The sequence below is a fragment of the Balearica regulorum genome, chromosome 5 (assembly GCF_011004875.1).
Source record: "Balearica regulorum gibbericeps isolate bBalReg1 chromosome 5, bBalReg1.pri, whole genome shotgun sequence".
Lineage (NCBI taxonomy): Eukaryota > Metazoa > Chordata > Aves > Gruiformes > Gruidae > Balearica > Balearica regulorum.
In genome coordinates this window covers 64,548,577-64,561,832 of record NC_046188.1, presented here as the reverse complement: position 1 = coordinate 64,561,832, position 13,256 = coordinate 64,548,577, and the positions used below count along the sequence as shown (strand labels likewise).

At 41.7% G+C, this 13,256-nt stretch overlaps 1 protein-coding gene across 2 annotated transcripts in view; it reads right to left on the bottom strand.

The window, feature by feature from the left end:
• Window positions 1-13,256, bottom strand: part of LGR4 (leucine rich repeat containing G protein-coupled receptor 4) — an 80,548-nt gene that overhangs the window by 36,473 nt on the left and 30,819 nt on the right. For both annotated transcript variants that reach the window (XM_075755317.1, XM_075755318.1), the window contains exon 2: window positions 9,641-9,712. In XM_075755317.1, the coding sequence (XP_075611432.1) occupies window positions 9,641-9,712 (72 nt within the window). The remainder of the gene's footprint in view (window positions 1-9,640; window positions 9,713-13,256) is intronic.

The window sequence follows — 13,256 nt, the reverse complement described above, 5'->3', positions numbered from 1 at the left end:
GCATACACACCTAAGGAAATACAGATAAACTAAGTATTACACATTATGAGCTGTTGGTTTTGTAGTCCCAACTAGTAATCTCCAGCAAAAAACAGAAGTTTGCACAAATTTTCTAACATGGGCATCTCTTAAAAATAAGCAACAATATCGTGTAGTCTTGAAAAGTGGTAACAACTAGTCTATACCAGTAATGACAAGTTGTTGCAGTAAGCAACTTTGATTTCTCCTACCTCCAAAGTAGAAAGCAGAATATGTTTTATAAAACGCACCTTCTCTTCAATTGACTTTGCACATCTTGCACTGTTATCAGCATCGTGATAACTTTCCTTTGCTTTACCATAGGCCAAGTACACCTTTCCCTTGATCGCTATCTCAAGGCACTTGGGTGAGTCCACATATGCTTATCTAGGTTCTGCCACTCTGGATTTCTATTTTCTTTTAATTTCTCATTGCCCAAATAGCAAACATTGCAGATGCCATAGTGTTTACTGGAGAAGGAGCAGAGACAAGTGTTCCATGTTCCTCACCGCGACGCACAGTGATACTCCAGTGGCAGGGTAGGGGGGAGCTGAGTGTTTTTCAGGATTTTCTTTCTTCTTCCCATCCCCTCAAAAAAGCCATGTCTAACATTAACTTATCCATTTTGCTGTGGATGCTCAGAGATCAGCGGAATTTAGCTGTGCTATGGGAGCGACTTCCACAGCAGTGGGCAGGCTGTTGAGGAAAGGGGGAATTGCGGTTGACAGCTCCAGTTCAGAGGACTCCGACTCTCCGAGAGGGATCTGTGGGTTTCATACCAACACAGCATGGCACATGATGGACACGGGCTCTCAGCTGCCCATGCGGATCAGCAGGTGGGCTGCTCCACTGAAGCGACAGGAGCTCTTCCAGCATCAACATGCTCCTTCCTAGCTATAAACACATTTCACTTACCTAGTCTGTAAAGCAGAGACACAGAGATCGAAGTGACCAAGCCTGGTTTTGATCAGCTGGGATGCACCAATTCAATCAACTACAGATTTGTACCTTCAGCAGACAGTGCTTTGCGGACGCTCAGGAGGTTTCCAACATCATGAAATACACTGATGGTTAGACATGAGAGGGTGAAAAATTGACTGTTGAGATAGTAAATCCTCAAAGCTGCTTTGATTGTCCATACAGCCCGTCTCTTGCCCTGGCATTTATTGGCTTTCCAGGCATGGAATCTTTTGAATGATCATGCATCTAGCAAGTGACGCTGCAAAATGTGGAAGTGCATTAAATCTGTGTATATTTGGCAATTAAACCTCTGCTACCGGTTTTCTAACCACTTCAGACACACACTGGGTAAACACAAGACCCAGATTTTGTAGACATCTCCACAATGAACAACCTCAGAGAAATGGGAGTAACTTTCACTATGATTCTTTGTTTCCCATTTAGGTCAAGCATTAACTTTCCCCCAGCTGGGGAAAAAAAAAAAAAAGGCAAAAATATTTTATCAGAATCATCTAGAATTTTACTTTTATATAGGAAGGGCAGAAAAAGAACTTTACACGAGCACAGGTTACTAGTTCTGTGCCAGGATAAAATCTGCCAATGCTAATCAGGCAAAGAGTACCGCAGTAGTCACAGTACTCACAAAAAATATACCAAAATACAACCACCCAAGAGGAGGGGAGGAAGGGAGATAAAAGAATGACTTAATTCCTTACCACGTCTTCTTACGGTAACACACCGCATCATACCGTGACACTATGATGACAGAATGCACTCAATTACTTTCTTGGAGTATGGGGGTAATGCGTTTACCTCCAATGTATAGGATTTGGGGTTTTTCTGCTTTTCTGTCTATATCTAAGGCTTTTGCAGAGCTACACATGACTCTTCTTGAGGCTTGAGCCTGGAATGGGCTAGCTGCTCCCTCGGACACATACATCTTTTGTGCTGTACTCCAGTTCCTGAAACTGAAAGAAGGCCTGCATGGCACAAGCATCGTTTTGGGGGACTCTTACCTGGAGAGACTCAGCCCGAGAGCTTCTGAGGCTACTGCTCGGCCTCCAGAAGTTTCTTATCTGGTTTATACGTTCAGACAGCTCAGGCAGCATAATAGATCGAGGCTCATAAGATGGGTCTTGAAGCATAACACTGCACAGTTCAGCCTCCAGGCCATGTAGCTAAGCCAGCTTCTGTGAGCATGTGCATATGAAAATAACGCTGAACGCTGAAACTCGAAGACAACAGATAAGGAAAAAGTTTTGTTTCTCTCTAAATGTACTTGCAGCAGAATAACCAGTCTTGGGATCCTTCTACACAACCATGCCAACTTTTGAAATTAACATGTAGAAACAGAAACTGGAAGCTTCCTCATCTTCAAAAAAAATGGAATTTACTCGACCCACTAGCGTCTGTCCCCACAAACAGGAAAAATGTGCAACTCTTAAGCACAGTAACAACCTTCTAAGCTACAGAAATATTATTCTTGTATCAGCAGGATTGAAATTCATCCAGAATCAAACTGATTTAGGACTCGCATAGATAAGAAAGCATTAATTAAACACGGGTTGGCCAACATGTTTTTAAACATAATTTAGCATCTAGTGCAGACCAAGTAGGTGATGTTTAAAAATATCTTAGCTGATTGTGGTTAATTCTACTTGGGAGTCTTTGCCTAAAGGTTTGTCTTGACTAGAATTTGAAGGTGCAAGTTACAACATGCTGATGCACTTTCTAAAGCTCTGGCGCGCACAAGGCAGCAAACGTTGCTAATGTATGCTAGCCGGTCAAGTCGAAGCTTAGGCTCTTAACTTGCTACCACACGCGAAACCTACACCTTGCATCTTCTTCATTAGAACTTTACCTCTTGGAATTCAAGCTGGAACAACTGAGGAAATTACCTCCTCCAGCTGTTCAAATATTCAGAGCTGGCAGATGGATGAAGAGCACTCGTCGGCTTCCAACCCAACGTCAGCTGGCTATTTTTGAAATACCAACAGAGGATGTCTACGCTGGCTGCCTTTATAACAAGGCAGCTGAAGAGAGCTCTCGGCTCATTCCTGTCTCCGCTGGTGGGGCTGACTGCACAGATACAGGGTGGTAACGTCCCTAACCGTACCAGCCAGTTTCACAAGAGGATGTTTAACCGCAGCCTCAGTTACCACATGCCAGCTAATACCAGGCATCAGGACAACTCTTACCATGAAGATTCATCCTTACCTTTTCTACTTGAAACAAGCCTTTTGCCTTCAGCTTTCCAGTACAAATCCTGGGACTATTCATGTTTATGAAAGGGAGAGGAATTGCACCACTGCATCAACATTCACATGCTACCTTGAAAGTACTATTTTAAAAGACCTAGCGCTGAAGGACAAAAACCTCCTTCCACCAAATGCTCCACAGCCAGGTGAGGAAAGACATTGCATCGCAAACTAACAGCTCAGCCTTGGTGGCCTTGGCAGAACTCCAAGACATGCCTTATTCATAAAACCCAAGTAATAAAAGAGACAGACACTCGCCCTTCCTCCTCAAGGATAACACAACTTGGTGCTGATGCAGAAATTGGAAGGAAGGGGACCATCTAAATTACACACTGAAATAGATACTACAAAAGCAAGCAGCTGTGACATTTCAGCCAGGTGGTCATCTTCAGCTGCAGCCAAAAGGAAAAATAACTCTAGACATTTCCCTTGCAGATACTTCCTGATTACAACCTTATGGCTAAACCACCTCATTTTCACTGCCAGTATGCATTTTAATTAATCCTTATGTTCTTAAAATATACTTTGTCAATTAAAAGCCATGATCAGAGACTCTGGTAGGGGCGGGGAGGGGTTTGAGATGTTTAAGCAAGATGTCTTAGTGCTGTAATCAGCACAGATGTAATAGTCAAGCAAATTCTCAGCTGTACTATTTCTTTTCCTGAAAAATTACAGTTGCACGTGGGCTCTCTTTCGCTTGCTGTTTATTCATCTCTCAAAAAGCAAATTAGCATTGTCTTTCAGAAAAAACTTTTATTGATCTAAATCTTCCTTTTATCACTTTAATTCCCTAATCATTTTCACCAACCATTAAATAAAAACCTTAATAAAGTTTTCCTTAGATTGATTAAAAAAAACCAAAACAAGTAGCGTCACAGAAAACAGACTGTTTCATATCGTATACGAACAAAAACCAGAATCACAGCAGACTTTGGTACCAGCACACATCCAGAAGATAATCGAGCACTGCTGCCTCTTGGTACCTTCAGCAGTGATTATTCTCCTTGCAGTATTACTGGCTATATACGGTCTTCAAAACCACAACAGTCAGAGAGCATCCTTCCTCCCTCCCTCACCCTTGTCGGAGTAGGTCAGAGTGCTGTCCCGAGGCTGACTAGTTGGGAGGTGACCGGTGCTCACCTTCGGACAACCGCACGCTCGTGTCACAGGCAACCTACAGACAGACAGCAGGACAGCTTGCTGTCCTCTGCCTTCCTACCAGCTCTCACGTGGGCCAGCAGCCAGCCAGCCAAAATCTTATCATCTAAACCTTACCCATCAGTGCAGGGCAAATACACTGACAACATTTTAAAGGGTTAAGAGTGGAAATCAAAACAAGGTGAAAAGGTCATTAAGTCAAGGAGACTTTTGCTTTATTCAAGTGGTTCAAGTTTCTGAAGCCAGACTGGAAAACTGGCCAAGAATAAAAATCATTTTGATTTACCTTCCTTGAGGAGAGAGTGCCTTTTTAATTAATCCCACAGATCATTCACAAACACAGTGAATGGAAATCATATAGTTAAAATCCTTCAGACTCTTTTAAGTAACTTTAAATATTAGAAGCAACTGCAACCATTTAGAAGAGCACCAAAACATAACACAGCCTGGCTCTTCTAGTTAAAAATTCACACTGGAAAGTGCTTTCTGCTTTCTAAAAACACTGCATTATCTAACTATGTTTCCCTGTTCTAACTTTCTATAAATACTTCAAGGTGTGGTTAGAAAACTGTGGCCAAGTTCTTCAAGGATTTTTAGTTTCCATATCAAGTTCAGGGCTGCAGCATATTTACGTTAACATCTTCTGGAGAATACACTTCATTAACTGCTGTGGCAAAACCCTTGGTGGTCTGCTCCTCACTGACTCTGACCATTGCTGTTTCAGTCATTTGCAAATTACTTCCAGATGGGTATCAGTTACACAGAGATGGAGAATTTTTGTAACATTTATAAATAGTGCAAGAATCCTACAGACATATGATAAGCGTGCTATGCAGCGACACGCACGAGGCAGCAGTGAACGGGGGCACCTGGAGCACATAACCCAACGGGGGGATTCGGCCCGTGGCCAAGCTGGAATCCCTTCGCCTGCACCTCTGAGTAGTACTCAGGTAGGACACTATCTCAAAGGTACAGAAATTCAGACTGTACCTGCAAATGTGATACTTCACAGGGGAGTCCGCTCCCTAAATGCGGCCGTTTAGTGCCATTTCAGATGTCCTCTTCCACCTGCCGCTCCAGGCGGCCATCGGCCTCCCATCTGCATCAGATCTGCCAGTCTTGGGCGGGTGTCTCGGATAACCCGACACATCTGAAAACGGTACAGGATGCATACATCGAAGCACCCAGGTTGCTCCCCATTTCGGTGACGTAGAAGGCACCTTTTAATCAAGCAGCCAGCTTTTACAAGTCTGGTACGCTGCTTCTTTTGCTTTTGTTCACTAGTGTTCATTTTAGAATTCCAGAAATGATCCTCTGAAGTCTCTCCAGACTATGAAATAATTCACTGCATTAAGCAAATGACAACCCCCATTTTAAATGGCTCCTACTGCATTTTTTAATCCCATCCTCTTCATAAGTGCACTGTGTAAGACTTGGTTGCCTACATAATGCATCTAATTGCCTCCCATTTACATTCAATGACATTCCATGATAGTATTTTGCAATATTAATTAGCTAACTGTGTCAGGGGCTAATCTCCTCGCGCATTTGACAAATAGCTGGGCTATAAAAGAGAAAGGTGTCTCCTGGATGAAGAGCTACTAGAGTCTGTGGTGGTGTGGGTACTTACTGCATTCCCATTAAGTTTGTGGGATTTTCATTTGCTTTAGGCCTGTAATTCTTGGGAAAAGTTCTAGATGGAAAAGTCACTTCTAGCACAGATTTCAACACCACTTTGCTTTAACTGTCTCTTTTTTTTTTTTGGCGTGGAGATGCATACCCAGGTTTCTGTGCTGAAAAAGCAACTTTGCTAGTTGCCTGGCAGTCAGAATTTGGATCTGTTCAACTATAAATAAAAGCCAGGAAGAAAGTTTGAAAGTCGTCTTAGAGTGGAGAGGGAATATTGTGGTTGTAGAGTGGGAACTACGACAGTTTGGTTTTTTTCCTGTCCACAACCAGCAAATAAAAGATCGAAAAATTTCTGTAGCCTGTCCCATAGAGAAAAAAGGAATGGGCAGAACAAAGCAAAAACACGTCATGTCTGGTGCTGGTCATTTCTATTAAGGAGGGAAGCTGCTTTTGTTTGAATCTACTTTATTATATTCCCTCTAGGAAGAACGTGAACTGAAGCAAGAGAACCTGCACAGATAACATAACCAAGTCTTCGAAGAAGAGGAGGAAACCTTCCTCATCTCACTGCTGGTGCGCATGGTCAGAGCCTCTACAAATAGGCTTCAAATTCAAAGCCGGCTGCTGCTGCGAAACACTGCTAACAACTCACAGGTCTCGGTTAATGGTTTTCAACTGAGAAGTACTGTACACAGAGACTGCCTACTTATGGCTCTGCTCTCACAGGTGTTTTCCTGACCTTCTGCATCCACGATAGCTGTTGAATTGGAGAGAATTCTTCTTTTAATCTTTCTGGAGATTCTCCTACCTCTGCAGCTGTAGGAGGTTAACTTGAATATAAAATGAAAATCGTATTTTTTTTTTCTCTTGTACTAAGGAATTATGATTGATTCAAGTATGCCCAAACATTTGGCAAGTACCATTTTTGTTGGTTGTTGGTTTTTTGGGGTTTGGTTTGTTGTTTTTTTTCCCCCAGAAGTTGCTTTAACATATCAAGTAAGCATGCTAGGAATGATTTAAAGCTTCTGGGTGTTCACATATAATTCTGAGCTTAATGCTAACCTGTTTTTTTTGCAAACTGAAATGCTGGAATTTAGGGGGACAATGAGGTACACAGAGCAAATGGCTCTTAGGCAATAAGCACAATAGATGATGGCTGAAGGCTCTGCCTTTTCTCTTTACCTTCTGACACACCCCAGGGTTTATGGAAGTTACACAATATGCACACCCACCAGTTAGGTTTTATTGCTTAATTACTTGTAGGGAAAAAATGAAGTCTCTCTCAGTCACCTGAAGCTGGGAAAACAGATTTGTTTGGGTTTTTTCAACTTTTGGTGTGAAATATGACTATAAAGAATTTGGAAGAAATGGACTACAAATACAGTCTAACAAAACATACAGACGTACATATTATAAAGTGCATAGGGAATGTTGGCTAGTAAATATTCTGAGCCAAGCAAACCTCCCCAGGCTTCTAATTTTTCTGTGTTTTGGTTTGGTTTTTTTTTTTTTAATTGACTACTCATGCTATAGAGCCTTTCTTAAATTGTATCAATTACACACATGCATCATCTGAAATCCTGGTAAATCCACCTTCCTTCACGAGGTATTCTTGACTATATTGCAAATTTAAGCAATACGTAAAATCAGCGGGAATAAACCAGAACCTGTCAAGCATGAAATAAGATATCACACACAATTCATCTGGCATAAATAAGCTCAACTGTGCTTCACAATTGTACTGACCCGAGTCAAAACTGCTTAAGAACCAGGGAAAATGGAATTATTTAAGTGTATTGGTAATGGTAGCTGCTACGTTATCAGGATTGAAGAGACATCAAAATTGTAAGGAAAGGCAGAACACCTTATTAGACCAACCAGTGTAGCTGGGGTGCAAGAAAGAAAAACCAAAGAAGCTTTCAGGAACACAAGCCTTTCTTCAGGAGCAAGTGATCCATCTCTTATCAATTTCTCAATATCTTTGTTCCAGTGAGGTGCGGTGGTTGTATTGGTTATAGCAGATAACCAGAGTCAAAAGGTTCTGGACTTTATCGGCAGTTTTGCAGTGGGGTTAATTTATCCTGTTGCCCTCTACAAATGGCTTTCATTCTTCCATTTCCTCATCTGTAAAGTCGGAAGAATGCTTCCCTACTTCATAAGGGTTCGTCTCTTTCGGGAAATGAGCTGTTCTTTCCCCAAGGTGCATTTATTGAAAAAAATCTCTCAACACAGCACTCATAGTTCAAGTCTAGCCAAAGTCACAAACAAGGACAGCTTTGCTTTGTATTTTAAATGCTCTTTGACATGAGAAATGCTACTTTGACATTGAAAAAGCAAGAGAAGCAAATTGCAGTGGTTGTGTCTTATCTATTGCTTATTAGTGGAAGTTGCTCTCTGGTAAAGGTTGCACCATACCCCCTCTTCATAGATAAGGAAACTAAGGAACACAGAAGTCACTCGTCACGTAATAGTACTTACTAAAGTAGTAATTGAAAGTCAAAGTCTTCTCCCTGTTTATTAGCTCTGAAACCCAGTCTAATTCAGGGCTATGCAAGGGTGCTTCAACTTTGCAAAGGCATCTCAGCTAAGACTCCACTTCAGCAAAACACTGGGCACATGAGCCTTAGCACAGCTCGAGGATTCAGAAGTCCAAGTATCACTTAAGTAAACCCTTAAAAAAAAAAGCTAAAAAAAGAGTGGGACAAGAGAGAGATGGGAACTGGAGAAATAATTTCTCTCCTATGAAGACAGGCTAGGAGAGTTGGGGTTGTTCAGCCCAGAGAAGAGAAGGCTCCGGGGAGACGTTATAGCAGCCTTCCGGTATGTAAAGATGCCTGCAAGAAAGCTGGGGAGGGACTGTTTACGAGGGCATGGAGCAACAGGACAAGGGGTAATGGCCTTCAGCTGAAGGAGGGTAGGTTTAGATTAGATAGTAGGAAGAAATTCTTGACTGTGAGGGTGGTGAGGCACTGGCACAGGTTGCCCAGAGAGGCTGTGGATGCCCCCTCCCTGAAGTGTTTAAGGCCAAGTAGGATGGGGCTTTGGGCAAGCTGGTCTAGTGGAGGGTGTCCCTGCCCGCAGCAGGGGGGTTGGAACTAGATGATCTCTAAGGTCCCTTTCCAACCCAAACCATTCTATGAGTCTATGAATTTCTGCCAGAGAAACTAAGAACAAGAAGCCCTGTACCACAGAACTTGAATTTCTGATATAGGTCAGGATGAGCTTGTGAGCGCTGCATCTGCAGCCTACAGGGGCAATGGGAGCAAGCTGCTCAGTAAATGAAACCACATATATTTTATGGAACTTACGCAACAGCTATACTATAGCTCCTTTGGTAACAATGGTAATTACACACCTCTTGTGTTATCTTTGGATAACACTGTAATTAGTATGTGTCATCACTCTAGCCATGATTAAAATAATTACCGTAAAAAGTCCCTTGTAAGTAGCATTTACTGTTCCGGTTTCCAAACACATACAGGATTTTTTTTTTTTTTTTAAAGTATAATTGCTTTCTCTGTTCGCAGCTCAATTCAACACTACTTCCCCACCCACCTTCCACTTTACGCAGCCATCTGATGGTGTAGCAAAAAGTTGAACGTGTGTGAAATACTTACAGCTCTTCCAAGTAGGGAAAGTTCTTGAACGCATCCTCTGGTAGCCTTGTGATGTTATTCATGCTGATATCTCTGGAAAAGAAGAAATACAGATTTATCAATAAGCAGTAAGGGATTTTTAGACTCTAGGAAAAGGAGGAGAAAAAGAAAACCCAATCAGATTATACGATAACAGCAAAAAAAATTCCAGCATCACACAGTAATATCTCTTTCTAGAAATTTGCATGCTAAACTCTCAAAGCACAGTAATTTGAGAATTCAGTTGCAGCAAAGACCTGTATAATGGAAAGTCGATCAAAAAAAAAGTTTTCTGACACCTCTAAGCAAAAAAAATTACTGTAAAACTACAGGGTTTCCATGTATGGAAGAGGCTCTACAGTACTGCTATCCTCAGTACTAATTTTTACCAACTTACACATGCATACAATTTTAACACATATGATTAAGACTGCTCTAAAACCGCAGCACATAAAAAAATTAGAAAAAAGATTGTGACCACCCACCACGCAAATTTTCATCCCACAATGTCTTAAAAAAAAAAAAAGCATTGGGACTTAATAAAGAGCTTCTGGCAAACAAGGCTTCTGGAACAACTGACAAGAATAGCAGAAACATGTCCTAGCTCTACCACAGTCATTTTTTTTTCCTACAAAACTTATAGAAGTCCTTGAGGTAATAGTTTTAAGCAGATTGCATTCTCAGTCCGTGAGCAGAGACAGGCCAGCAGCAAGTGCTTACATGATAGGTATGCAGACCTGTTCAGCTTTTTTCTTTCTGAAGGAGCAGTAAAGTGGCAAACTTGGTGCCATCACCTCAGTTCACACCTACATAACCATCAGAGATAATCCAGTCCTAAAGCAAGTTATTACTCAACGTGAGTAAAACTAGCAAGAAAACAATTCAGTTTGATAATTAAACTAATAACTGCCTAACAATTCATGACATAACCCAAGTTCTTACTTTCCACTTGGTTACTGCTTTTTTTTTTAATATGTAGTTTAACAAGCAATTCAGTGAGGCTCGTTAGTACAGCCCTCCCAGCTTCCTTCTGCTTGCTGTCTTCCACACATTGTTCTCCAGCATCTATGTGCCACCTCCCCACCTACTTCCAGTAAAAAGCACACAAACAAAACCAAACCACCCCTTCCATCTTACTGATAGTCAACAAGTACCACCAAAGCTCCTGCGTGAAGATCTGAAGGGCTGATGACCACACCCAGGACAGCAGATTTTGTTTGCCACCTAAAAAGCTTGATCTGGGAATAAAGTACTAGCCTTTGCCTACTGCTGGGCAGATGTTCTTAGCCCATCTGTAGCCACCACTACTTTTCAAACATCTGCCTCAACTGGATTTATCACTTTTACTATGAGGCACGGAAAGGTCGATTTGGACTCTTCCAGCTATACTGCAAGGGCGCAAATCCCTGAAGAACTGTTTTGTAGCAGCAAAACCAACCCCCTTGAGTAATTAAGAAGTTTCATGTTCAGGATATTTTTCGTTGCTCCCACCCATGACAGGACTTGGTGCTGACCTTAGGAGGTTCAGAGTCATGCCCCTGAGGGGAGCAAGGAGCATGTGGAGGGGTTGATGCTGCTTCTGAGGAAATGAGGTCTCGGGACATTTGTGCCTTCTTTCATGCTGTGACAAACCAAATGCCATGTCAGTACCACACAACCTACCAAAAACGTTGCAGCAGCTAATTAAAGCATTTTTTGCAAAGAGTGCCCACAGTATTCCTCCAGTTGCCAGACCATAATGTCTAACATAACCCGTTAAAAAAGTTTCCTTATTTATACTGACAACAGAATACACTGTATTAAAAAACCCTGTAGTTACTGGGGGGGAAAAAGTATTTTCCTTCCCCACAGCAGTTGACAATGTCAACTGATGTCAGTGACTTTATGTTGAGATTAACAAGTAACTGGCAACCGGTCTGCGAAGCAGCACAGGCCCCCAGCCGCCACCAACGTGAACATTGCACTCTTACATTAAATCTAAATGCAATTGTTTCTTTAAATGAAATGTTTATTAACTAGCAGGCCAAAACTTCATTCCTCATACCTCAGTGTAAACCAAGAGAGTTATTCCCCAGCAGCTGTTAGGAGTATACTAACGCAACTCAAGAGCAATGGAGATCAAAATAAAGTTCAGCACATACAAAACGAATCCAGTTGTGAGAGAAGACCAAGAAAATCCACTATGGCACAACAGACTCCTTCACTGAGCTCCAGAAGGAGCTGAACCGAAGATGATTTATTTCTGAACTCTACAGCCCGCACGCTTTAAGAGGTGCTTTGTGTCTCAGCAGCAGCTTGGGTACCGTGAGATGCTGCAGTTGCTGCGGGGGGGGACATTTTTCTTCTTGGGCAGGAAAGTAAATAAAAAGTATCAGATACATGAATTGTCAGCTGTCTGCTCCACGGGAGACTGCAACTTTTATTCTCCCTACCCCCCCATACACATTTTTCAAATTGTCATGAATACGTGCGTTTCACACGTCCAAGCAAGTCCTCTCCTTTCCAGAGGACTACACGTCCCCTTCCAGTATCAACTGGGAAGCATTTATGAATAGGGCAGAAGCGTAAGAAGGGAACGGAGACGCTGCATGAATCCTAAGAAATAGTAACCTGTACAAGAAAATCACAACCCTCCCAAAAGACTGTCCAGGTGATATAAAAGCCTATTATTGTATATACCATATTCAACAGTGGTAGTAAAAATAAGTCAAGAGTACATATCATTAGAAAGCACTTTATGAATGGCTACACATCGCTTAGTCAGGGATTTTGACTGCAAGCACATTTGTTACACTATGTGATAGTTCTTTAGGACAGAAGTAGTAAGAAATCACACCCATCTGAAAGCAACGATCTGCAAGTTTCAGAGCTATAAACACCTGACTTTCAGAAGTGTCACACGCAATCCTAAATGAAGTCAACGGAACCACACAGACATACGGCATGGCTGACATCCAAATGCTATGTCATTTCAGTTTTCTCTGGGACCTGAAATTAGCAAAGAATGTTTTTTCCCTGTAGCTCCAAGTGTTAGCATCTACAATTTTAATATGGAGAGTAGACTCCTTGGATGTAAAGCACGAAACAGAACACCTTAATAACGAAGATGTGAGAAGCATCATCAATATCCATGAATTCTGCTGAAATTTATTTTCAGCAGAACTGCATTTATAACAAGAACAGGCACAAAGACGCGTCACCATTCTGTCTTTAGCCGTATCACATGAATCTTCAGACACTGTTTATCATGACACCTTGCTAAAAAGCTGGAATTATGACAAAGTTTCTGTATTTGCCTTCATTACGTGTGATAGTAGCTCCTACTCAGTAAATCTTTATAGCACTGATTCGCAGACTTCGGGGGACATCAAGCCACCAACTTTCCAAGTTTCTTAATGATCACCATACAAGTTCTAAATGGTTTTTTTGTTCAATTAAAAACATCATGTAAAAGCAGTTTTGCTGGAGAAACCACAAAGTGATTGCCAATGCCTCACTAATCAATAGACTTGGGTGGATCGCACTTCGAAAAACTGGCAGAAAAAATTAAGTTTCAACGTAGGAGATGAGAAGGTGAAAACACGCTAATCTTATGTGA